Below are 27,166 nucleotides of genomic sequence, written 5' to 3'. Positions count from 1 at the left end.
ACAGTATACATTTGTGCCATCCAGAAAGGCTCACATGAGCTGTGAATGTATGAATGTGGTTTTCAAGTTAACAGATTATAGACAGTGTGCTGGAAATGTCGGGTGAGAATTACATACATCATGCTTGCGTTATCTTGATGAGTCTTAGGGGGACGATACAAATGCTACAAATGGAGAGCCCAATGGGGCATCATGCTGTTTTCTCGGAAGCCTGAATATTTAACCCTTTCCTGGGCAATGTAACAATAATTTTTTATCTTTTAGTGTAGCTATTTTTAATGTCAAATATGGGCACACTCGAGACAGGTTTTAAGCACATGCTAATTTTCAAAGCCAGAACCAAGTCACAAACCACTGCTCATATAGGAAGCTGCTTTGAAATATCCCACAATCTCTGGTATCAGTAAAACATATACTTCCCTAGCTCGGTCTGTCTGACACCCACCTATTTATCTGTGCTGCTGCAGAGGCATCTCTGGAGGACCACCTATACCTAGTTGTAGGAAATTCTTAAATAAGGAGTCACTGCTACTTTAAACACTAAAGTGTGGAAAAATCTTTGAAAGAGTTAGCAGCAGTTCTAGAGTTCTTAAGTCATTCCCCCCCCCTCCCTCAGAAAATGTCACTTGTAGTACCTGCCAACCAGAATTGGATGAACATCTCCTTTCAACAGTCCCATGTTTCTGCTTCTCGGCTTATTTTTCCTTCTTAAATTATGAAGTTAAATCAAACTTTTGCATAAATCTAAAGAATATGGAATATTCATGTTCCACAACAATACATATAACATACCTAATGTAAAAATCCGGCAAAAAAAAACCAAATCTTACGGTGACCCAAAGCATAGCATGTCACTGCCGGTGGGAAATTCGTGGCTGGCCATGTTAATTATGGAAAAAGCTTTTTTTTTTTGCTTCTGGAGAAGGCCCTTCTGTGGAGTCTAAGAATCTCTTCAAATCAACATCCCTCCTCCTCTCCGGCCACACAAATCTCTGCCCCAGAAACAAAACGAGGTCTTATTATGCAAAGACGCGAAAAGCACAATGATGGGATCAACGCAGAGAAATCTCCACATTTTTAAAGTGTGGAAAAGGCAGTTTTCTTTGCAAGGAAGCCCTTCACCAGTTGCGGACCCACAGTCATGTAACAGACCAGGCAGGGTCAAACCAGGCCCATCAAGCCAGAGACGGTGAAAGGACTGGCGCATGCAGAGAGGAACATTCCCCGCGCCCCCGCGCCTTCCTCAGGATCCACAGTCCTGGTTAGCATCCCTCCATTGAGAATGCGGTCTGTGGTGTAGAACTCAGTAGTTCAAGGGAAAAGAAATATGACCTTTAAGTTCAATCAATGCTGTCAAGAGACTGGGGTAGATGAAGCACACATCACCAGAGCAACGCGATGTTTTGCAACAAGATCATGGATTTTACAACATCCCAATAAACTGGACGACACAGCAGCAAACATTACCGGAAGCGTGTGAGTTCAGTACAGGGTGGGGCAAAAGTGCGTTTACAATTGTGAGCACTCGAGACACAGAGTTTATTCTTGTGTTATTATTTATGGATTCTTGTATTATTTTCCATACGAACATCTGTAAACCTACTTCTGCCCCAGCCTGTGTTTTGTTGGCAACAGCTTGATCCTTTGCACGGAGGACAATGACGGCAAAGCAGAGATGTACAGAGAACATTTGCACAGAAGCACGAGACGAGGTAGGAGACATACTGCACCCTTAGTTGTCTGGTGGAGAGTCTGGCCATGTCTGTCTGGATTTGGGGGAGCTCACACAAGCACATTCCGCAAACGCTTAGGATAGGATTTTCGTGTTGATCTGCTATCGTAGCTCATCATCAGTTGGTCACTTCATCTCAAGGTCCCCTCTACCCTACTTGACCGGCAAAGGACAGCAAGGACAAGTGAGAAAGAGCCAGCCCACTGAGGGTGCGCGTGTGTGGCCAGGGTGCCTGGCCCAAGGCGGGCGGTCCGTCCCTACCCTGTGGGAACCGCTGAGCCCTCTGACAGGCGAGCTGCAGGACCTCCTAGACATCACTGGGCTACGCGGAGGCTTACCCAAGACAAATGTCTCGCCTTTTACATCGGCCTGGAAAAGCCACAAGAAGGGAGTTAGTTCTCATCTCCTCCTCCAGCATCAGGAGCTGCCTGCTTGTTCTTCATGCACACACAGCATGCCAGGCCCCTGCACCCGGCCAAGGAGACGGGTCTCACCCTGCAGACAGCTCTTCCGGCTGCCCCTGCCTTTCACACACAGGCATCCCTTGTGCTTCAATCCGAACGCACAGGCAGAGCAGAGCAGAGCACAGAAAAGATGCTTGAATGCAGCCGACATGGCTAAGAGCACATCCCAGAAAACGTATGCCTTTCGCAGAATGCTGAACAACTGGGTTCAAGACACCCTCAGATTTGGCCTGTTTTCTTTGTTTATTTGAATAGATACAAAGTAAGACAGAGGGCAATTTTACTTACTATCCATCAAATTGCATAGGAAGTGTCAATCATTTGTCGGGGTGGTGGTGGGGGGCTATTCTAACCAAACTCATAAGAAGAAAATATGACTTTTCTGGGGAAAATGATGAAATGCGGTTAAATACTAAATATTGCCCTAACTCCAAGCACCCTGAGACTATGTTGGCGTTCTTTCAAAGCAAGCAAGCTGAGGAGTATAATGACTTTTACTATGAAACACCATTATTTAAAGAAAAGATGCTAGCAAGATGAGAAAATATTGGATGCTGATTTATCTATCAACCTCATTCTATTTTTCAGTCTTCTGTCACTTACAAAGTAGTGGTAAATTTTACTTTATGGAAAATTTTGGATCGCATGTGACAAACTTACACTGTCTGAGAAAATTTTTTAAAAGAATCAAATTGCATTAAATTAGGATAGGTTAAGCCCAAGACAGTTTGGCTCAATGGATGGAGCACCGGTGACCTGAACTCCGCAGCCTCCGGGGAAGAGATGCGTCAGGCATTGTTCTTCAGGCTTGTGGCTCTCCAACATCCATTCTCTCCTCTGTCCACCTTCAGTAATGGAATCCCGCATGTTAGGTAGGCACGTGGCCATTCTGAATGAAGTCTCTAGCCCAGTCTTGTACTGAGATGCGCTCATGTGATAAGTGCTGACCGATGGGAACGTGCGGTTTCTGGGAAGTGGCCTTCAAGAGGTACAGACTCCCTGCCTCTGTCCTTCCCGCGTGCCGGGACGAGGACGGGACTGCTGGAGCTGTTGCAGCCACTTTGCAGCGGGCGCATCTCCTTGAGGATGGTGAGGCCAAAGGAAAGGGGAATCTCTTGGGTTCTCTAATGACTACAGAGCTACATACAAGCCCTGGATGCTTAGCTTTATGCCTAAGAGAAGTATACGTCTACCTGGTTTTAAGCTTATACTTTTTTGTGTCTTCTGGCACTGCAGCTACCCCAGTCTTGACTAATACAGGGAAGACTGTCTATAAGCATCAGAGAAATACCATTTAGCTGTTAGAATGATGCGGATCAACAGCTGGGGAGATCATCTGAACATATTAGGGAGAATCAGGTTTTCATTTTATGTTGGAATCTGTGCTTGGGGGGACCACCTTCTGATGGGATGGCTGGCGGGTGAGGAGACTTCCTGATGGGACCCCAGTGAGTTTCTTAGAAGAAACCAAGGAAGAGCCTTCCTAGCGCTTCATAAAGAGCTTCTATTGCAATTGGAGCCCTCGTGCTGTAAGTCTCCTTTACAAAACATTCTCTTAGGTGGAATAGGAAGCTCAGCTTGTGGACAAGCTGAGGAGTATAATGACTTGTATTATGAAACACCATTATTTAAAGAAAAGATGCTAGCAAGATGAGAAAATATTGGATGCTGATTTATCTATCAACCTCATTCTATTTTTCAGTCTTCTGTCACTTACAAAGTAGTGGTAAATTTTACTTTATGGAAAATTTTGGATCGCATGTGACAAACTTACACTGTCCGAGAAAATTTTTTAAAAGAATCAAATTGCATTAAATTTGGATAGGTTAAGCCCTAGCCAGTTTGGCTCAATGGATGGAGCACCGGCCTGTGGACTGAAGAGTTCTGGGTTCGATTCCAGTCAAGGGCACATGCCCGGGTTGCGGGCTCAATCCCCAGTAGGGGGCGTGCAGGAGGCAGCCAATCAATTATTTTCTCTCATTGTTGATGTTTATCTCTCTCTCTCTCTCTACATTCCTTTCTGAAGTCAATAAAAATAGATATTAAAAAAATTAAGGTGGGTTAAGTTAAAAAAAGTAGTTGATAGGGGTTGATAAAGTTGTAATAATTTCCTGCATACTATACTTTGCGTAGTAAAACATTATTAACATTGTATTTTCTCTTAGCTTTTAGTGCTGGGTTACTTTCCTTTGTAACTCCAACATCCTTGACATGGAAGGAATAGGAAGCGTTCCTAAAGGACTCAGGTCAGCACAGTTTGTCACTGTCAGATGTGGGGTTAAACGACAATAATGGTCTAAAACTTATAGTTGATTCCATTTGTATTTAATTACTGTCTTATTTAGGACAATTTTCATAATAATTAGTGATGATTGACCTAAAATCTGCAGTCGCTGGAGAGGAAATGCGTTAGGCATTGTTCTTCAGGGTTGATGCCAGCAAGACGAGAAAACATTGGATGCTGATTTATTTATCAAACTCATTATCTTTATGGGCACAAATAACTTCAGGCAGCTTATAATCTCTCTGTGAATAGAAAAGTAATTTATAAGGTTTCAAAAAAAAAACCAAACACTCAGTGGGGGATTAAAAATAAACATTTGCTCTCACATAGGGGATGAAATAGAGAAAAAACCAGTTCAGTTTTCTGGAGATAGTTATTTGATGTGGTTACTATGATATTCTTTTCAAACAGCTTTATTGTGAACACCTCCGTTCTCCCCTCACATTCTGCCAGTGCCTGAGACCTAAAACCCCTGTCTCTTAAATGAAAGAACACTGATTCTAAGTTACGTTCCCCTTACTGACTAAGCTTAATGGCTAGAGAACAAGGAGAAAGGCAAGAAATAAATACTTTGTCCTTAAAAAGAAAACCACAAAGCGGGGGAGGGGGGAAGGGAGGGGAAGGCAAATTCTTAGTCTTAGACATTATCCAAGTGTTATTATCTTAAAAATTTCCTAATTATCTCCTGCCAGCAAAGATTAAAACCTCAAAGGGCAAAGATCAATTAGTCTTCCAGTATTCCATTCTTTTCAGACATTTTTCCTTTCATGCGTAAGAGGAATTCACATGGCTGACGATTTTGGTGGGTGGATCTGCTGAGTCGGGGGTGGGAGATTGCCCAAATGGCCCTGCTCAGGTGCTGGCTCCTCCCAGAACAGCCTCGGCGTGGCCCCTTCTCTGCAGGGTCTCTCCTGTCAAGTTCTAAAGGTTGAAGGTGAAGGTGAGTTATTACTTGAAGTCTATCACCTCTTGCCTAAAGGGGAAAACTTTGGCTCATTCTGATCATAAATGCAAAACTTGCCCAGGAGGGAGTGATTTCATTCTGCGAGTGTCGTCCAGTCTCTTTCCAAGGCTAGTCATTCATTTTGGTGAAATCTTTCAAAACACTCTCCTTAGGGTTTTTTAAAATAGCAGTAGAGCTGCCAGCCTGCACATCTCAGAGGCAGATGCTTTGCTAACGCCTACAACGAAAGGAGCTGCGTTCCTGCATCCTCATCAGTTTACTTCAGTTTCGTGGGAGAACAAGGCTCAAGACAGTCCAGGCCCAGAAGCATCCTGCCCTCAGGCTCTGCCGACCTGGCCGATGGGTGGGCAGCACCCGAGGCGATGAGCCCACTGAGAAGTGACAGAGAGTGACAGGCACAAAGCTGACGCCTTTGAGTGGGATGGTTCTCCAGCTAACGCTCAACTTAAAAAAAAAATCTTACGTAAATTTTAGTTTGTTTTTCTCCTGCCTGTGGGTATATATATTTTAACTTATGCAAATATATATTTTAACTTTTTGGATAGAGGCCATGCTGCTGTTGTTAAAAGTTAGCAATCAGTCTTGACATGACTTTTTTAGATCTTGTAAGATGGCACAAATTGAAATACATACATGTAAGTTAATTAAGTCCATATAAAGACATGCAAGAAACCACACACAAGATGCAGTTACCTTTAATTTTGGTGAACTTATTTCCTGTTGGTAAGAGTGTTTAGGGAGGAGAGGTGGTGAGTAGGACTGGGCAGGCTGAGAAAGCGTAGAGACCAGCTGTGAGGCCGAGGCCAAGGGAGGAGGAGAGGGAGGGGAGGGAAGCAGACAGCTGGGGAAAGGTGTAGACGGTCCATCTCTCTAGGGAAATGAAGGTAGCTTAAATATTGAGGAAAGACAAGATGAGATTATGCTTGTGTCCAGAATGAGGTCACATGGTCAGCCTTTAGGTAACATCCGCCATATTGAAACAAGTTTAAAGTTAACCAGTACTGGTGACATTTATGACAAATTCTTGCTTTAAAAGCATGAACTTTTTCTTTTGAATTTCATTCAAGATTTCCAATGGGTATGATCAGTTTCATTTTTCTGATGTGGGGGTAAGAATCCCCACAGTCTATAGGCAGGTAGAAGTTCCTGGGACCCAAGCCCTAGATCTAATCATGTCTTAAAATTAAACTGAAGAGAACATGAGCCATTTAAGTGATCAACTAGAGTCATGCTTGACTGACTGCAATGAATGATCTCTATTATGAAGCAGTGTGTTTAATTGGTACAGATGCAGGTATGGCTGGGTTCTTTGTTCAGGTGACATTTTCTCTCTGGGTTGAGGGACAGCCAAGCCTCAGGGTGTTGTGATTGCCCACGGGCCTCATGGGCACTAACCATTATTTAAGCCCAAGGAGACCCTGTGTTGGCCAAGTGCCTCTACATTTGTTATTGGTAAAATCTAAGTAGCAAATTATGATGTTTAAACATGATTAAAGCTGACGCCTTTGAGTGGGATGGTTCTCCAGCTAACGCTCAACTTAAAAAAAAAATCTTACGTAAATTTTAGTTTGTTTTTCTCCTGCCTGTGGGTATATATATTTTAACTTATGCAAATATATATTTTAACTTTTTGGATAGAGGCCATGCTGCTGTTGTTAAAAGTTAGCAATCAGTCTTGACATGACTTTTTTAGATCTTGTAAGATGGCACAAATTGAAATACATACATGTAAGTTAATTAAGTCCATATAAAGACATGCAAGAAACCACACACAAGATGCAGTTACCTTTAATTTTGGTGAACTTATTTCCTGTTGGTAAGAGTGTTTAGGGAGGAGAGGTGGTGAGTAGGACTGGGCAGGCTGAGAAAGCGTAGAGACCAGCTGTGAGGCCGAGGCCAAGGGAGGAGGAGAGGGAGGGGAGGGAAGCAGACAGCTGGGGAAAGGTGTAGACGGTCCATCTCTCTAGGGAAATGAAGGTAGCTTAAATATTGAGGAAAGACAAGATGAGATTATGCTTGTGTCCAGAATGAGGTCACATGGTCAGCCTTTAGGTAACATCCGCCATATTGAAACAAGTTTAAAGTTAACCAGTACTGGTGACATTTATGACAAATTCTTGCTTTAAAAGCATGAACTTTTTCTTTTGAATTTCATTCAAGATTTCCAATGGGTATGATCAGTTTCATTTTTCTGATGTGGGAGGTAAGAATCCCCATAGTCTATAGGCAGGTAGAAGTTCCTGGGACCCAAGCCCTAGATCTAATCATGTCTTAAAATTAAACTGAAGAGAACATGAGCCATTTAAGTGATCAACTAGAGTCATGCTTGACTGACTGCAATGAATGATCTCTATTATGAAGCAGTGTGTTTTGCTGGTACAGATACAGGTATGGCTGGGTTCTTTGTTCAGGTGACGTTTTCTCTCAGGGTTGAGAAACAGCCAAGCTTCAGGGTGTTGTGACTGTCCACGGGCCTCATGGGCACTGACCATTATTTAAGCCCAAGGAGACCCTGTGTTGGCCAAGTGCCTCTACATTTGTTATTGGTAAAATCTAAGTAGCAAATTATGATGTTTAAACATGATTTTCATGTTCAGAAATCTTTCAATAGAAGATCCATGGGGGACTTACATAGTGGCATAATATGAATCATTCATTCTTTTTGTCTCATAATTTTGCTATTTTCCAGTACCCATATTTGCTACGTAATTCACAGATTACATATGTGAGATATCGAGTTTTCGTTTTCTTAAAAGAGAACTTGACAAGCTAAAGATTTAGGGTGTTATCCCTCTTTACTGATTAAAATTATGGCCCAAGTTTCTTGGTTTTTAAAATGAAAATGGCAGGACCCAGTTCTTCAGTAGTCACCAATTGGAAGGAAACTCTCTCTTCAGAAAGAGATGAGAGGGAACCAGAACACTGTCTTCCTCCTTTCTTTCCTTCCTTCCTCCTTTCCTTCCTTCCCCTTTCCTTTCCTTTCTCCTCCTTTCCTTTCCTTTCCTCCTTCCTCCTTTCCTTCCTTCCCCTTTCCTTTCCTTTCTCCTTCCTTTCTTTCCCTTCCCTTCCCTTCCCTTCCCTTCCCTTCCCTTCCCTTCCCTTCTCTTTCTTTTCTGTATCAATTTCCTCATCTCTAAAATGATAGTATAACCCACCTTAAATATGAATTTATAACATAAATAAATAATGGAATTATATTATACATTTCCATCATCTTATTAAAATTTGCTGTGTTGCTATTCACTCCTCCACCCTGACTTATATAGTGCTTGTTTCTTGAAAGGACAACATCTAAGGCAATGTTTATTAATATGATTAGCTGTCCTAGCTAATCGTCATAGGACAGGTTAGTTGTTCAGGGATTAGGCAACATTGAAATACCTCCTTATTGGTGTGAGCTGCACGGCTGTGTTCCTTGGGGGCTCTAGGACCTGGGAGGGTGGCTACTGCACCTTGTGAGCAGCTGGGTTTCCTCTCCTCTTCCTCCTCTTTGATGTACAGACTTGGTGTCACCTCGGGGCCATCATGGCCCCACCACGAGGCATCTGGGTCTTGAGATTCAAGCCCTCCTCGGATGCCTGACATCAGCCCCTCACAGAGTTCCTCCTCTTCCTCTCCAATGACAGGGAGGGTTTGGGGCAAGGGACCCACATTAGTGTGTGCAGAGGCCACAAACTTATCCCCTAGGACTTCAGACACCTTTTCAGGGCTCGCAAAGCCTTTTCTCATTGTTGTCGAATCTGCACACTTGTTCTGAGTTGTCTTTCTGGGGTCCTGGACTGGCGTTGTCTCATAGGGCTGGACTGGAGTTGAGGTCGCACCTGCGCCACGTAAGGGTGGCCGAGGGGAAGGTGATTTGGCCGGTACAGATGCTGGAGGCCATGGGAGGGGAACTGAGGGTTCCTCTTTAATTTCAAGGGTGATCTCCTCTGAGATATTTGGCTCGGCTTGGTCAGCTGGTAAGGTGAAAGCACTAAGCTTCTCTAATTCATCCAAGAAGTTGTCCAGGAAAGGAATCAGAGGGTTTGCCGGAGGACACTGAGCTGTCAGGGATGGCCACCCCTGGCTAGGCCCCTGCTGAGCTCCGTTATCTGGGCCAGGAGAAGCTCTGTGCGTGAGAGGAGGGGCTGGTTCCCTGGGAGCCAACTTAAAAATGAGCAGCGAGTGTGAAGCCAAAGAAAGGAAGAAACCAAGAAAATAACAACAGTGCATCAAAACACAGAGACAGAAATGCAGGGAAGGTAGTGAATACAAAACAATATTTTATGCTGTGGTATAGATTTGAAGATATTTTGCTGAATTTTTCCTACATAAAACCACTAGCATGTTAGAATTTTATTTGGAAAATGAAACTCTCCTAGTATTCGAAAGGGGTCGTCAGTGTCAAATGACAAAATAGAGCTGTCATAGCGATTATCAGGCTAGACAGTGAAACCTTAAGAGATTTAATTTCATTTAACAGACTACCTCTTTTAAACTAGGTTCCCAGATTTTGACTTAGTAGTAGAAATGACTTTGAAATGATATTAATGTAGAATGAAAGCCAATAATTAAACCTTTCTCAGCTGCTGAATTTGTGAGGTGTTCTTGCTGCCTGAAGCAGTGCCCAATCCCATGAACTTCCCATAATTTTCTCACCTATGTTCGCCAGGTGATTATAACATATGGCATAAAATATTTTTACATCTTTATATATGAACACATTTCTAAATGAGTAAGTTTGGAAAAATATGTTTTGGGAACAGAAACCCATGATCAGAATGAAACTGAACTTACACTAATTCTTCAAAGTTTTTAAAAAATTCGAATGAAACTGAACTTACACTAATTCTTCAAAGTTTTTATTTTATTATATTTTTGACTTCAAAGTTTTTAAAAAATTCAAAGTAAGTGATTACATTGAAAGGGAGCATATGATGTTAGTGGGGAAAAATCTTCAGCTAGGACTTTCATCTTTCTCAATAGCTTGACATTTTATATAAACTTGGGGAGGTATAATTTAAGCTGAATCTTCTGAGTAAAAGTAGACTTCTGTGTATCTTAATATTATTGCTATATTCTGGATATATTGAACAAAACAGAATTTTTATGTAAATTCATTCAAAGGTCTAGAAGTGCTGCCTAGTAACATTCTAATACATCTATCTATTGCTACTGGGCTGGGAAGGATGGCTCATGCCATGCTGTGAAGGCCTTGAGAGAGGCTGGAGGGTGACATTTTACTTTAGTTTTTCCCAGGGAATGATTTTGGTTTAGAAAGAAAAAATGTTCAAGAAAGAGTATGGAGATATGCTTTCTGGTTGGTTGTTCAGGGTGAGTTGGTTGTTCTGCACTCAGCACTCTGGGTGCCAGGGCCTTAGTAGGTATCAGCGTACAACACACCTCCACTTAACCTTTGACTTCTGTGTCCTATAATAGGAAAGGGCATTTATAGAATTTATTTAGCTGTGTTTTTTCTTTTTTAAGCAAATATGCCATGTCACCATGTGGTGGAATAAAAGAGACAAAGTGTCATAAAACTTATCTGAGCATCTTATAGAAGATTCAGCACTAAGGCTTCTTAGCACCTGATACAAAGAAATACTCTACACTTGATCTATTACTGGATAGACAGACATTCCTAGCAAGTCCTGTATATATTTAATTTTTAATAAGATAGACATGACCTAAGTCTTATTTGATAGTCTAGAGAAGTTCCCTTATTGGCCAGAGTCCAATTGTATGCTCTATGCTATGCAACACAAGAATAGATTTTGAAAGCCTGTGAAATATATAATAAATTCAAGATGATTACTTTTCACTTTCTCTCATGGTCAGGAATATAATGTGGATGATAAAGAAAGATCTTTAAATTCTACCCCGATCACTATTACTATTGCAGTGTCATTACCACCATAGTTACTAATCTATGTTTAACAGGTTCAAAGCACTTAGCTTTATAAAGGACTTATTTCTACTGAAAGTCAAATTAAGTATCCTGGGATACTCATATCACAAAAATATACCTATAATACAAAAATCATTAGAATTGGATTCTACTGTACAAAAAGCAGAAATATCTGAAATATTATCAACTTATATTTGAGCCACCCCTGAAAAACAGTATATCAAGAAATGTGATTGAGTGTGTCAAAGAGTGATTCATAAATCACTTAATAAATTCCTTCCTTTATTTAAAAATATCAGTTAGAAAATAGGATATGTAACATATGTTGGATATCGTCGTTTAGAAGTACATTATAGTTCTTTTTCTGAAAATGATGGAGTTCTACACTGCTGAGAAGTTTCCTTCATTAAGCCAATATCACAGCACAGATTATCAGAGGGAATAAAACCATTAAGAATTTTTTTCCCAAATTATGGATGTAAGATTTTCAATATATTTTCCCCCAGCAGTGAGAATAAAACACTATCATGAAATTTGTACATTCATCTATTTATATAAAATGTAAAATCTGGTGTTCTAAGAAAAAACTTAGGAAACTGAAAATACATTTAAATTATATTCACAACAAAGATTAAAACACTGTGATCTAAAATATTACATGCTAATATTAATTAGGACATTATGGAAGAATTTCTTAAATGTTAAAATAAGCCTTTGTAGAGATACATGCTTATTCTTTCTTATAAAATTTTACTTGAAAGTACAGTTGCTTTGAATTTATTTGGTAGTTCATTCATTTAAGATGACTGAGTAGTGGATAAGCCAAATATGCAGATGAGGATTCTTATCTTTTCATTTATCAGTAGGAACTACTAAAGGGAAGAATGTTGATCTTTAAGTGCTAAGCTCTGGTATTGAAGTAGATATACTGAAGAAGATTCTGGAAATTGGATGGTACCAAATGGTTCCATTACCCAATGATAATGGATTGGGAATAATTACCCCGCAACTGAAACCCATTCGTCAAAGAGAAGTAGAATGAATATAATGCCAACCTTTGCCCTTTTAAAGAAAATGCTTCTCTTAAAATAGGAGATCTTAGATTACTAGTATTTGCTTTTCTGAAATCCTCCTAAGACTCATTTTCAAGGAGAGGGTTAGGGCACTGGGGGTGCTACTTGAGGTGGTCTCGCATTGGAACATGAAATGACTGTTCAACATCCGATATTGATGTTATGTTGCTGGCTCTAGATGGTTTATTTCCCATGTCCTAGCCTTGATCTTAATTATTTATTAAAATAAACAATAAATTATGCAACATCATACACTTTTTAAATGTTCTGAAATACTTATAGTATTTTGAAACTGATTCCTTGGTAATTTAAAGTTTTATACTTGGAGGTTAATAAAAAGGTGAAAGAAATCCCTAAATACCATCCATAAGAAGAGCACACTATATTATAACTTAACAGAAAATTAAGAAAAGAAATTCACATTATGAGTAAAGAAAGTAGAATAGCCTTTTCTAGTTAACCAGTTCAGGGAGCAAAGTTCCTTTTAGACCAGATATTGAGAAAGATAATTATCTTCAGCCCTAGCGCAAGTGAGATAGTAGAACTAGTACATAATTATCATAAAACTATGAACTACACATGAGGGCCCCTAATGACCAATGATATTTTCATTCAGTCTAATTAACACTTTAAAAATTTTACTCTATTTCTCTTTCTATATTAAAAAATCTCAAGACTTATACAGAATTTTTCAATCTAATTACCACGTACTTTGAAATAAACCATTTTTGGATCTATTGATTTATCTATAGATGCATATATGCATACATACATATGTATATAATCCATTTAATATACAGTGGGGCCTTGACTTACGAGTGTCCCGACTAACGAGTTTTTTGAGATACCAGCTGTCTCTCGGCCGATTTTTTGCAGCTCTAAGGAGCTCCTTAACGAGCTCGGTCTCGGAACGAATTAAACTCATAAGTCAAGGCCCCACTGTATACATATATAAAATTAAGCTTTAGAAAAAAAAATCACGTTTCAAAAAACCTGAGTTTCAGAAAGCAGGTATGTTTATCTATAACATAGCCTCTTATGATACTAATTTTTCTCTTTCAGTATTTTAATTTGAAAATGAAATTCTCAAAATCAAGCATTAAACCTTTATGCCAGCACCATAAGAAAAATTAAGTATTGACTTGACTTGTCACTCAAACTTGGAAGCATAACATGTAAATCCCTTGCTTTGCAATAAAGATGATGTTCTTAATGACCTAATATCAGCTATTATCTTACTCCAAGCTCCCCAGTGTTCTACTAATATGCTAAATGTCTTCTTACCTTGTTGGAACTTAAGCTGTGGATTCTATCACTCGAGTAGCTGTGGGGTATTGGAGGGTCGGGGTAGTCCTCGGCGCCTTTGGCTGTGTTCCTCTTCACGACTTCTACATAGGAAACAGGGAAGATGCCTTGTCTGTTGGTTCCTGGGATTTTACCTTCGTACCAGTTCTGATCAACTCTTTTGAGAAGAATAACTCTGTCTCCCTGTAATGAACATGAGGAAAATGCATTGTAAGTAGGGAGGTGACAACATCAGAAATATAATTGCCAACATTTCTAACAAACAATAGTTTTTCATTTGGGAGAGTATTATACCTCCAGTTTTATTTAGTCAGGAGAAGGCAACTAAAGTCTCATTTCATTCCCAAATTACAGCTGATCAACACATATGCCATTTAGTCACCCATGCGCGACATCTTTCCCTAAGGGTGCTTGGTTAATGTGAATGGGCTCATACATGCTCATACTGGTTCCATGTGAAATGACTTGTGTAATGTCAAAAAGCAGAACGGTTTCATAGGCAATGTCTCCTAGACAGCAGCATCCTGTCATGGACAGTCCACAGAATGAGCTTCCACAGGAAGGAAGAGCTTCTGAAAGGGTCACTCAGCTCTGTGACGGCGTGCCTGAGGGGGTTGTAGGAACCAGCCTCCGGAAGGGATGAAGTTGAATGGCACACCGTTTTTCTTTTTACCCTACACATGCTAACTAGTAACGAAGAGTGAAGCCTATGGGGTGGGGCCAAGACAGCCCTCGTGGTAATCCACGTCTGTGGCCAGGGCCGACACCCACCTGGTCTGCATCCAGACGGCCTCACACCGGCATCCATTCTGAGTGATGGATCGCCACACCACAGTGGCCATTCAGTCTGTTTATAGAACCCCTGGCTTTTGGAATAATAGAACTTTCTACAGTCACTATGCCTGCCGCCTGCAGTGATCAAGCCAATGCCACAAAACAGTGTAAATTTTAACTCGAAACCACACTCGGCCCAGAAATAAGCGGGCAAGACGTGGTTAGACACTAAAACTCCGCGCAGCTGCATCCAGCAGATCATGCGAAAGTTTGGGCAGCTGCACCTGTGAGGATGAGAGAGGCGACTGACACAAGGTCAGAGCTTCAGCACCGTAGGGAGGCCTTTGTCAGGGGTACTCAAAGTGAAAGCTTGCTTTTCGCAAATGCTGGGTGGTTTATATAGACTGTCCCCCTGCCACGGAGCAGAACATACCAAAGCTAAGTGGATCTCCCTGCATCTTAAAATTGCACTGCTTTGCCCTAACCGGTTTGGCTCAGTGGATAAAGCGTCGGCCTGTGGACTGAAAGGTCCCAGGTTCGATTCCGGTCAAGGGCATGTACCTTGGTTGCAGGCACATCCTCAGTAGGGGGTGTGCAGGAGGCAGCTGATCCATGTTTCTCTCTCATCGATGTTTCTAACTCTCTATCCCTCTCCCTTCCTCTCTGTAAAAAAAAAAATCAATGGAATATATTTTTAAAAAAATTGCACTGCTTTTCTCTATAACACACTGGCATGAGGCTGATGCTAGGCTACTGCTCAAGCTATAATTGCATTGGCGGAAGCTTCGATGGAAAGTATGAAACAAGCTGATACAGATGCTGTGCGGCAGCTTGGAGGGTAGGAGAGAATCTGTCAATGGTGCAGACCCAGGTCTCACAGGGGAGGAGGAGGTGAGGCTCTGGAGCCAGGAGGAGGACAGGGGTCCTTCCCTGCATTCACCGCAGGCAGGAGGCGCTCTTGGCCCGCCCACATGTGACCACGGTCTAGTCTGCGTGGTGGGCAAACATACAGGTGCCTCAAGCAAATGGACACGATTGCTTAGCAAACACCGAAAACCATCATGGAACTATTCTCAGCTGTGTAAAGCAGCAAGGTAGCGTGCTTTCCCTACTGCTAGGAAGAGGCACTAGGATTGGCTAGGCTGCCAGTGAAACAGGGGGTCAGTCATGAGGCCTAGAGAAGGAAAAATGCTCCCCAGGAAGAAACAGCTTCATGACTCCAAGATAAACATATTAATTAAAATTTAAAAAGAAACGGAATGAGAAGGCAGCAGCAGAACAATCTTTTGCAGTCTATTGAAGTGCTTTTCCTTTTGATGCCTTTCCACAAGTTCAACTCCACGGTGCTCAGGACGAGGCACCCCTGGGAGGAGAAGCCCCTCTGAGAAGCTTCGAGTCCCACAGGGACCTCATCTGGACACCAGGATGGGCAGGACACAGTGGCCCAGGGCAGCCCCAGGGAGTGCTCTGTCCTTTCTTTACGGAAAAACACAGACATGTCTAAGGAGGAAGACAGCCTTTGAAAGGCACCAGGTCAGAAGGCAGCCCGGGTACCTTTCTCAGCGACAGCTCCACGTTGGTGTCCGCGTTGAAGTTGTATTTGGCGATAGCTTCTCCGATTTCTCCAGGCTGGGCTGGGGGCGGCGGCCTTGCGGGCTGTGCTTTCTCAGGAGGTGAGAGTTTCTAGGAGGAAAACAGTTGTTTATTCCTGACCCGCGAGGACCTTGGGATGAGCACCCGCGTGAGCTGGCAGGGAGAGGACTTACCTCCACGTAGGAGATGGGGAAGATGCCCACTCGCCCATGGTGCTCTCCCTCGTACCAGTTCTGGTCGATTTTCCTGAGGATGTAGACAGTGTCTCCTTTCTTAAACGACAGCTCCCTGGGAGAGACATGCTCAAATGGGTTTTTCTCGATGAAGAGCAATTATTCTTAAGACCAGTAGACCTGCATTCGGCTGGGAAATATACTTCTGATACTAACCCATTGTACGCCATAAGCATCCATAGACCAACTTTAAGATCATTTTTTCGTGAGAATTTTCAGCTGAAAATATTCCAGAACACCTGCATTGTGAGTAATATACCTATTTTTATAATATTCATTGCAAATTGATTTTTAAAAAATTAAATTCAAAATATCGTGGCGTGTGGGAATGGCTTCCGTTTTGGACGCGTGGCAGTTATAAAAAAAAAATCTGTCGAGCCCAGTTGGATAAGGATTTTCCTTATAAATTCTTAAGATTTGCTCACAATATTATAACTTTGCAAGTGTGATTTTACCTTGTTTTCCTGTTTAACAATGGAGACATTACATTTGGTAAGTTACATAGCTGTATTTTAAAAAAATTAAATACATTTCATGTATTAGGTAAGTAAAAATAGCTTTTAAAATAGATTTTTATTTAAAACAGGTATCCATCTCTCGCCTGTTAGATGTTAGGCATGAAAAGTGCTCCTGTCTGGGCATTAATGGAAATGACTTAAAAATGAGGCTAGCCTAGTGGTTTTCAACCTTGGCTGCACATTAGAATCACCTGGGAATCTTTTTAAAATCCTGATTTCTGGGCCTCATCCTCCGGAAATTCTGTTTCTTTGTTACTAATGATGAGGCCCAGAAATCAGGATTTTAAAAAGATTCCCAGGTGATTCTAATGTGCAGCCAAGGTTGAGAACCACTGGGCTAGCCCTTCCGTAACTTTCAGTGCTGGCTGGGCGTGGGAGCCTCTGAGAGTTGCCCGAGTTGGCCAAAACCTTGACTTTTGTTGCAAATAGGTCATTGCAACAGGGATGATGAGCAACAGCTCTATGTATATGAGAACAGAGCAAGAGGAATGTGACGAAGCTGCAATAAGATATATTTATTTATGGTGGGAGGGGAACAGTTTTCTCTTCCTAAAATTATGGGATGGCTTCCATGGTGACTGTTTAACCTGCTTCTCTGAGGCATACACCATTAGGCTTAGTTGGATTAGGAAGAGCTTTACGGGAGGGGTGGTGCGGGCAACCCTCAGGTCTGTGCTGTTGATGCTCCCACGGGCGGCCGGTGGAAGAGCAGGCTTCCCTGAGCCTTTGCTAACCTTGGACTGTCACAAAGAAGAAATGAAATTCACGTGTTCTGTATCGTTATTTTATAAAACCAACATGCATCCTCCAATTGTCACACTATATTAAAAAAACAGTAGTAGTGAGGACCAGAGTATAGTAGACATAAAGCAGATGTTACTTCTCTAATAATAATTTTAAAAATGTAAGCTTTTCTTTTAGGTATATATTTTTTTAATACCAGGTTTAAGCCATGTTCAACATCTTAATTTCTAAATAGCATTTTTCTTTTTGATTCATTCCCTATCTCAGCAGCCTCAGCCAATTCTGAATGACTTTATTTTCTCTCTGTCTTCTACTACTAGAGACAGACTCTGGAACAATGAATTTATATAATATACATTTTCATGAATAAATATTTGGGTTATTGAATATATTCAGTCTAAACCATGCAGTGTAATTTTATGCCAATTTACAATGAATTTAATATCTTGAATTCTAATAGAGACTGAAGTTTCTTAAACAAGGTCTGGGCACATGGGCCACTGTGAGGTGGCAGACTCCCTCCCATTTGAGCCAACTCATGTACCTAGTACCTGTACTGACTTTCCTTAACCACATGCCCATCTGATGAACAAGAGCCTAAAGAAAAAAGGGAAAGAAAGTATTGCAACACAGGAGTATGACAACACCAATATCAAAGGCCACAGGAGAGAACATTGCTCAGACTCGCTGAGCTTTTTTTTTTAAACAACAACAACATATTTTTATTGATTTCAGAGATGAAGGGAGAGAGAGAGAAATAGAAACATCAGTGATGAGAGAGAATCTTTGATTGGCTGCCCCCTGCACGTTCCCTACTGGGGAATGATCCTAAAACCCGGGCATGTACCCTTGACTGGAATTGAACCCAAGACCCTTTAGTCTGCAGGCCAACACTCTAGCCACTAAGCCAAACTGGAATCGCTAAGCTTTGAGTGTTGATACATGGAGATTTTATGGTGGGAATCTGTGCACAGTTCTAGTCTTCAACCCCGAAAACTGTCCTTGATTTAGTTGGATAAATAAATGTTATCAAATTCTCCCAGGAAGTGTTAATTACTCCCCAACTCTTTATTTTTACTTCATCTTGACACGAAAATTCGAGAAACAAAGATGCTTAATTTCTTTTTTTGTTTTACCTACCCATTTGAATTCATTGTGCTGTAATATGTTTAGTGTAGTTTAAAACTCAATGATTCTCAACTAAACTCAAAATGAAAATAAAATTACCCACATTCCAGTTAATTCAGAAGGAACCATTTAATTAGAGTGGATTGCTGCATTATTTGAACATGTCCCATTGCAATATTTATCTCATAAAGTATTATTAAAGTGTACATAGCCAACTTAAATCATATGATGAATACTTATCTTACTTACTTAGATGTCTGAGCCTTAAAATCATAAACAGCTTTTGCAGGCAATTTCTGGAAAGGAAGGAAAATGATTAGCACTAACTTAAAATTTTGGGTTTCCTATAAGAAAGCAGTTTCACAGGAATTAAAGCGATGTGAAACTCAAGGAATGATTAAAAATATATAATGTAAATTCTATATGCAATTTATGAATAAATCAATCAGTTCTTCATTTAGATGCTTAAGCAATAGCAGGAATATAATAGATGGCTTATTCACCATAACTATTGAAAGTCATATTTCATCTTAGCAACTACGGTAGATGAATGCCATAAGGAATAAAATGCCTGCAGAGGATTCTGTCCCAGGTATAATTTTGGCTGGAACCAAGGCATTTCCTGGGATAATTGTGGAAGCAGTTATCTATGTCTTATGTATTGGCACAGCTCCTTCTGAATCCTAATAAAAGGACTGGTGAAAGTTGGGAAGGAAGTCATCATCCCTTTTTCTAAACTCTTATGAACATAGTAGCAGAGAAACATTAGCCCAGTTATCGCTGGGAGGCTGTTTAGTGGCCAACAGTATAGGCTGGATGGTCTTGCATTCCCCGGAGGGTTCAGGAATTCTTCAGCACATGGTACACCGGCTGCTCATCTTTTAGTCATGACATGTGACGTGTGCTTCCCATCAAACCGTGGGGCCCATAGATCTGACTGGGGCACCGGTAAGCTAGCTACTCCACCTCTTCCTTCCCTACTTCCCAATGAGTCCCTCACCCCACTCTTTTCCCCTGTGATTCAGGCAGCCTGGACCATTCTTGACTTCTTTTGGCGGGAGTCCCACGGGCACAGGACTCTATCAGACACCTATAGAGATACTCCTGGAGGGGCGGCCAGTCCAAGACCAGCCTTCAGACCCCACCAGACCCTCACGACTCCAAGGTAGTGTGAGCCAGAGCTCCAGGCCTGGCTCAGGGCATTGGTCAAGAGCTAGTAGGTAGGTGGTTCCCAGGGACAGTGGTTTTTTTGGTAAATTCTTGTTGAAAGTATTACATATGTCTCCCTTTTCTCCCATTGACCTCTCCCAGCCTGCTCTCGCCCCTGCACAGGCCCTCACCCCCCTGCACAGGCCCTCACCCCCCTATTGTCTGTGTCCATTGGTTATGCTTATATGCATGCATACAAGTCCTTTGGTTGACCTCTTACAGGGCAGTGGTTTTTGAGGGACCCTCACCAACAAAAGCAGGCCAGCAACAAATATGTATATAGCCTTTGTATTGATCTGCAACATGGTTGACCTAGGGCTCTCCCTACATTACTGGGCCAGGAGTTTGCAGATGCTTTTGACCACGACTGTCCATTCATGGGTGTGAGGTCCAGATGCACAGGAGGTCTCATTGCTACAGCTGGGCCGCAGCTGGGGCCGATCTGCAGCTGGGGTCAGAACGCAAACTCTCCAGTCCTTTGCTCCGGCTCCAGGGAAAACGTTCTAAGTTTCTCTATTGTCATTTTTATGTTTTTAGTCTGTGTTCTTCACTGGTTTTGGATGTAACTTTGACTGGCAACGTTTTCAGGTATCTTATTGACAAAAACTTAAATGCTATTGAACAAACTACCTCTTTTTCTGGAGTTCCTCTTCTTTCCCGCGGTGCGCTCCTCCCCAAGTCAGCCACAGTGGACGCGTAACTTCTAGGGGACTCGCGGTCTAATGGAAAGGACAGGGCGAGAGTGAGTACCCACCTATTCAAAGCAGACGTGTTTAGCCATTTTCCCTGGTGACAACTATTTCCCCCCTTAAAATATGGAGAGACACCACAATGGAAAACATGGGTATGAAACTCATAAGGAATCATACAGTTGTGACATTAGACATAAAAACAGAGCATTTCAAAAGGAAAATTACCTGAGGTTGCAGAAGTATTATAGTCGTACCTATAAATATAATTGCTGCACTGCTGATATAATTATACAGCATCCTCCAGGCCAGAAAGTTCATAGTTGCAGGAATTTTTCATCTCGAAGAATTTTAAATATTTTCTATTTCTATTCTTTTTGCCTTCAACTTATAATGACTATTTTAAGGCTTATAGAAGATGGAGAATAGCACTAATGTATAGAATTGGAGACATTTTGTGGAACAACAATTTAAGAATGTAGTAAAGAAAAAGAAAGTATGATGATGACATAACTATGGTCATGTCCATTCTCTCCCTCTCTCTGTTTTTAAATATTTACTGAGACTTGAGATGGGCCTTATTTCTGTTCTTTCCTTGTGCTCAACTTAGCGTATCAGGAAGTAAATATTTATTCCAAGAAACAAAGGGATAAATATTCTCGAAACAGAAAGTATCACGTCCGTTGCCAAATTGCTTATGAAATAGTGAATTGTTTTTGTTCCCCTTAAAGCAAAGTATAAATAATTAGTTACTTTACAGAATTATGATTGCAAGGATCTCTTAATAGTTATCTTATACCTTACACATTTATATGTGGAAATGTAACTCAAAGTATTCCAGTAGCCTATGTTATAAAATTTTACCAGTATAACTGGGTCAAAATTTGTAAATTCTTTCTCTTATCCCTTTAATAAATGTAGTTATGTTGAATAACAAGATGCAGTAACTGTGAAATAAATCCATCTGTAAGGATGAGAAATACTGATTTATAAAAAGAAAACATGGTCTAAAGGTTTTGACTGCTTTGATGACAAGGAAGAATTGTCCACTGATAGTAGGTGGGATGTCAGTTCCATGACAGATAAAGATAAATGCCTAACTCTCTGTGAGGTGTGGAGTCTCTAGGCTTAGGAAGGTAACATGGCAATAATATTTTAGGTAAACTTAACCAGTTATTTCCGTGAATGCTAGAGGTTTATGTGCAGTATTTTTTCACTGTAAATTAATATATTTTTATGATCATAGGGCTCTCATAGTGATCATCATTTTAAATTACTTTTGCTAAACACAACTGGAAAAGTAAATATTTGAATAAAATACAAAATACCCTTTGCATTGCAAAGCCCTCTGAACTCATGCCTTACTGATAGTATGTACTCTATCTGCATATACTGTTGAGTGGTGATTAAACTAGGATTTTGAATAACTGGAAAAGGTAGCTAATTTATTTAAAAAATTAGATGCTGACAGGGCTCAGTCAGTGAGAATTTCAAACTGTAGAAATTGATTTTGAAAATGCTAATTTGTTGTTTTTGAATCATGTTGCGTAGTATAAGTGGAGCAAAGATAAATACTAGTAATATAGTGAAGTTGTGCAATGAGAATTAACAAGTGAGCCATATGCTACATTAATATGAAGCTTGAGTTATGTCTCTTTTTTGCCTATTGAGATATAGTCTATATTACAAATTCTGAAGTGTTAGGAGTTTAAATCTGTTAGTGCTACCTTCTCTCGACATGCCCTTGGTCAAGTTTATTGTCCTCTCTGGGTCTCCGTTTCCTTCATTGTAAAACAGTGCCTATAATAATCCCTATCACCCAGGCTTATGCCAGTGTTCACTGGATAATGTATGTGAAACATACTGCAATGTCGGGTACAATGTCTGGTGATCCAACTTCTTAAAATCTACATAGAAAACAGTTGCACCTGAAGGATTAATGAAAACAACTGTATAAAGATATCAGAACACTTTGTGCTTTTCAGTTCTGTAAACCTCAAAAAAACATTTTCTGTATCTGAATTGCTATCTGTCCTTGTGTTGCCAATTCAAGGTGATAATCCATCTATGAAAACAGAGTTGAGAGTCACGCTTAACCTAAATGGCCTAATTCTAATGTCAATAGAGGATTATTGTAGCAGAAATAGAAAGTAGATAAATTAAGCAATGGAATGGAAGAGAAAATGAATACACTGAGTGACGGAAATGAGACTGTTATATATATACAGCTTAAAGATACATTCACAAAAAATTTACCCTAATTGTGCCCTTCAAGTGGAGAAAGTTATTAAACAAATCCTAGTCTCTTGTAATCACCCATCAATTACTTTGCTACATATTTCAGTTTTGCTTCCTAGAGTATTTTGCTGTAGTACGTTTTATATAGACTATAAGCAAATTACTTATCGAGTGAATGACTACAAAGTTTTTAAAAAATCAAGGAAAAAACTAGTCATTAAACTATTGCTTTTGATTCATTTCCCAACAATAAAAGAGCCAGTGCAAAGGTGTTAATCTCTTAAGGAGACCGCTAGTTAATTACGGGTTGCCTTGACATCTTTTAAAATTGGTAACGTGTTTAATTTCTTGTTGTGTTGTAACTAACAGTCGTCTCAACCCTAACATCAAGCTACAAAACCATGTTCCCTTTCGATTTCGAATGAGTAAATTTTTGTGAACTGGTGATTACGTCAAGCCACACACACCACGTCCAACCATCACACGGAAAAATGAGAACTACGCGGTGAGGGGCGTGTGCACAGCAATGGTGCCAGGTGGGCTCACAGCTCAGGAGTGATGAGATGTGGGGATGGAAAATGACAGAGCTGGAGGGTGGGTATGTGAACCACAAGGAGAAACAAAGAAAGGTTCGTCCACCTGGCAGACCCAGGGCACTGTCGTGGTCTGGGTGGTAGTTGCTATTGGTGTCCATGTCTTGGAGAGAGGCACTGTGGGGCATCCTCCCACAGTCGCTCTGGTACCATGGGCAGTGGGTAGCACCGTCTTGGGGCAGCGGGTGGCAAGGCTGGGGCATGGGGCTCCTTCTTAGAGCTCTCAGCGACGAGTTCCTCTCGGGGACGTCCGGCAGCAGTTCACTGATCAGACGGTGCAAAATACTGTTGTCCGGCAAACTCCCCCTTCTCTTTTCAGCCTTAATTTGGTCACAGATGTCTTTGAGGGCGGAGTCCAGAGCCTCGAAGACGGCCGTTTTGCATTTTGCCTTTTCCGTCTGTTTTTTGGGCGGCGAATGCTTTTTCCTCCGGAAAGGCACGGGGCTGACTAGAAAGGCAAGTTTCGAGAGGCCGGCGTCCGGGTCATGTCTTCTGGGCTCTTCGGTCGTTTCATGTTTCGCTCTTTCGTGTTTTCGCATCGTGGTGAACCGAGTGTAAGAGGCAGGGCACCGGCCTTTGCAGGAGCTGACGAGGTGCCGGTGATGGTGATGGTGGTGATGGTGGTGGTGGTGGCTGGACCCATAGAAACTTTCCGAGGAGGTGAACGAAAAGTGGTCGAAATCGCTCTCACTGCAGAAGGACGAGCCCTCGACGTGCATGCAGTCGCTGTGTTCGGACACCACCCCGTCTTGGTCGCTGTCCGAAAGCTCCAGATGGGTTCTCGGCGGCTCCTCGCTGGTGACTTCAATGTGGATGGGCACCAGGGTTTTGGACGTGCAGCTCCGTGGTCCCGGGCAAGGGTGCCTGCCCGGATTGTCTTCCTCCAGCAAGGACTCGATGGAGAACCGCCGGGTGGGGCCCAGCCCGTGGTGCTGGGGCTCGAGGACCGCCGGGGACAGCATCTCCTCCCCCAGGTTGGGCATGGATTTTGACTTCTGAATCAACTTTTCAAACTCCGAGATGCGGGTGGGGACCATGTCCCTGGGCACCTCGTCGGCGGAGGACTGGCTCCATCCGTGGAGCAGGCCCGGGGCGTGCGGCTCCTGTTCGTACTGCAGGACCCTCGACCTCACGGAGCACATCACCTCGGAGTTCAGCAGGTCCTTGCGGTTGATGCGGTGCATTTTCTTGTACATTTTCAGGAAGCCCGGGGCATTGTGGGCTGAGCCGTGGCGCAGCCGGGACCTGCCGGTGGCCCTGGTCTCCTGCAGGAAGGGGGGTGCCCACGGCACCGGGCAGCCCTCCTGGGCGTCCTCTTCGCAGAGCAGAGAGCCCATGCTCTCCGACTTGGCTTTGGGGTCGGGGAAGCCGCCGCAGTCGTCATTCAGGAGGTCGTCGCAGCTGCGGGACTTGATTTTGGGGGACACGGCCTCCTCGGTGCTGCTCCAGACCTCGGCGTTCTGCCGGGCCATCTGCCAGCCGTTTTTGAAGGCGAGGGCCCGCTGCGAGTCGCGCGGGACGTCCAGGTGCTGTCTGTAAGGGGGACAGTCATCTACCTCCTGGCAGGGGCGGCCGCGGGGCCCTGAGCAACTGCAAAGGGGTGCACACATTTTGCTATCATCCCCACCTTTTAATCCGGAGCAGCGTGGTGGGAGAGAGACGTGTGAAGAGGTTAAAAGTTTCACAGAGAGGAGAGCATGTCAGTTAGCATCAGACAGACAGGCAGCAAGAGAGGCAGCAGGTTTAATATAGACACATTGTTACCCTTGAAGCTTCACTTCCAGAGAAAACAGTCTAATTCTAAGGCAAGATACTGCGTTTGCAGTGAACATAGCTTTAAAGATATTAGCGTTGACAAAACCATGCATAAAACGTCATTGGTGTAGCTAATACGACCAATAGCTAATAAGACCTATTTCTGCTTCTATTGTACGTAGCTTTAAAGATAGGTATTAGAGTTGACAAAACCATGCATAAAACGTCATTGGTGTAGCTAATACGACCAATAGCTAATAAGACCTATTTCTTCTTCTATTGAATACTTCGTACCTCTTTCTGCAAATGTTATTTGCCTCAAATATAATATAGTACCTTATATGCTAGCAGCATGTCCTGGTAGCAATGTAAAGGTTTAATAATTAATGCCCCAAATGATATGGATAATCAAGTTAATAGGGTCAGGATTTGAGTCTCATTTGATGTATGCTAATAGAAAGGTAAATCGTGATTTATAAATTTACATTTAATTAAAACTCCCACAACTGTATTAGTTAATTTTCCATGGGCACTAGATGGGAAAAGCTGTAAGACAAAGTATTTTCCGAAATAGCAACATCCAGATGCTGTGAACTATGGCTGCTAACATTTTCCCGAGAAGAAAAAAATAACTAGCGCGTCTTTAAACAAAACTACCTTACGTCTTTACTCGCTCTACCTAGAACCTTTTGGTAGGCAGGTTGTCATGAGCGTGGCTGGATATATATAATGTAAAGCTCTCACCAGAGGTGAAAGGCATCCTGCTTTTCCCCAGGGAGGGTCTTTTTAAAACCTCATGTACCATTTTGATAACAGAGAGCTCAGCATGGCCTCAGTTTGGAACATGTATGGGAAAACTCTTTTCTTTTGCCTGGCTGAATTAACTAATAAGTAAGAGGCCAAGTCCATCTGAGGAGGCATTTTCTTCTTAGAAATAAACCTAGTGGAAGAAAATAACTCTGTTGAGCTCCTGCCTTGCAATCTTCCCAAATTCTTAGAAAGTGAATAAGCACATAAAAAGCATTTGGGAAAGGAGGTTGGCTTTACACTCCCCAGGAGGAAAACAAATAGCTAAATCAATCAATTCTTTCAGCTTTCGGGTGGTATCCAAGGGTGGTATCCAAGCGTAAAGGCTCAAGGGCATTTCGTGACCTATGTGTTACCTTAAGATATTCACTAGAATCGATGAGCCGAGCCGACTCTGATAAAGGCAACCTTGCTAATTTGAGGACAGGTATCAAAGGACCCCCCCGCCCCCGCCCCCGCCCCGCCCTGAACCTGCTGGTTAGTTTTCACAGTTTTATTAGGATACAGAGCAGAGCTGGTGTCTTCTGTCTATCCAGACTCTAGGCATCAAAACCAGCCTGTCTTTTGCACGCAAACCAGCTCCCTCTCACCTTTAACTACCACGTGGCCACACTTTTAGTGCCTGCATTTGATAGACGTGGCGGAATCGGTGCTATTTCATGGAAACTCCTGTGAGAGGCTGCTTTCTTCACACATTTCAGATTCCTTCTCGGTTCTGTCTCAACCCCAGGAGGCTGGGGGGGACTGTGGAGCCCCAGATTTGGTACAAACCCAGGTGCCTAGCGATGCTGGTTCAATCCCCAGGCTCCGCCTTAGCATTATCCCCGTTACGGTGGCACTAGTGCACGCAACAGGATTTCAGGGGCTGGAAGGAGTAGCTTGCCCGCTCTCAGCACAACTCGCTGAATTTCCGGAGAGGAGACAGGTCGTATGGAAAAAGGGCTTGGTGGTGTCCAGGTTTTATAATTATGGCTGAAAACCAGTTAGTTCTTACCACCGTGCCGCCGTGGATTGAACACTATATTGATGGATAGTCTACTGTATATATGCATATTGACCGAAATATAGAGCAGATGATTAAAGAAGTGACTTCACAGGTTAGGCAGATTTTTATCTAGAATTAAATAATAATTTAAAAAAACCCCGATTTGTTTTAGGCAACAGTGTTCTCTGTTG

The 27,166-nt window shown here is 42.1% G+C and overlaps 2 protein-coding genes across 28 annotated transcripts in view; both read right to left on the bottom strand.

Moving 5' to 3' along the window:
* SORBS2 (sorbin and SH3 domain containing 2) overlaps positions 1-27,166 on the bottom strand; it is a 311,892-nt gene that overhangs the window by 11,057 nt on the left and 273,669 nt on the right. For 21 of the 27 annotated variants that reach the window (XM_014537084.1, XM_014537085.1, XM_014537091.1 and 18 more), the window contains 6 exons: positions 23,475-25,055; positions 20,539-20,627; positions 18,949-18,995; positions 16,250-16,364; positions 16,038-16,166; positions 13,689-13,892 (listed from right to left, as the gene is read on the bottom strand). In XM_014537084.1, coding sequence (XP_014392570.1) covers positions 13,689-13,892; positions 16,038-16,166; positions 16,250-16,364; positions 18,949-18,995; positions 20,539-20,627; positions 23,475-25,055 — 2,165 coding nt within the window. The remainder of the gene's footprint in view (positions 1-13,688; positions 13,893-16,037; positions 16,167-16,249; positions 16,365-18,948; positions 18,996-20,538; positions 20,628-23,474; positions 25,056-27,166) is intronic. The other 6 variants (XM_014537098.1, XM_014537099.1, XM_014537100.1 and 3 more) reach the window with 1 other exon arrangement.
* On the bottom strand, positions 6,962-10,209 carry LOC106725572. The gene is made up of 2 exons (XM_014537105.1): positions 8,826-10,209; positions 6,962-7,407 (listed from the first exon to the last, which is right to left on the bottom strand). The coding sequence occupies exons 1-2, from the start codon at positions 9,654-9,656 to the stop codon at positions 7,114-7,116; spliced, it is 1,125 nt and encodes a 374-aa protein (XP_014392591.1). The 5' UTR covers positions 9,657-10,209; the 3' UTR covers positions 6,962-7,113.

This window comes from Myotis brandtii, unplaced genomic scaffold, assembly GCF_000412655.1.
Source record: "Myotis brandtii unplaced genomic scaffold, ASM41265v1 scaffold1719, whole genome shotgun sequence".
In the NCBI taxonomy this organism is placed as follows: Eukaryota; Metazoa; Chordata; class Mammalia; order Chiroptera; family Vespertilionidae; genus Myotis; species Myotis brandtii.
Note: the sequence above shows the minus strand (reverse complement) of the source record. Positions and strands in the feature narration are given on the sequence as shown.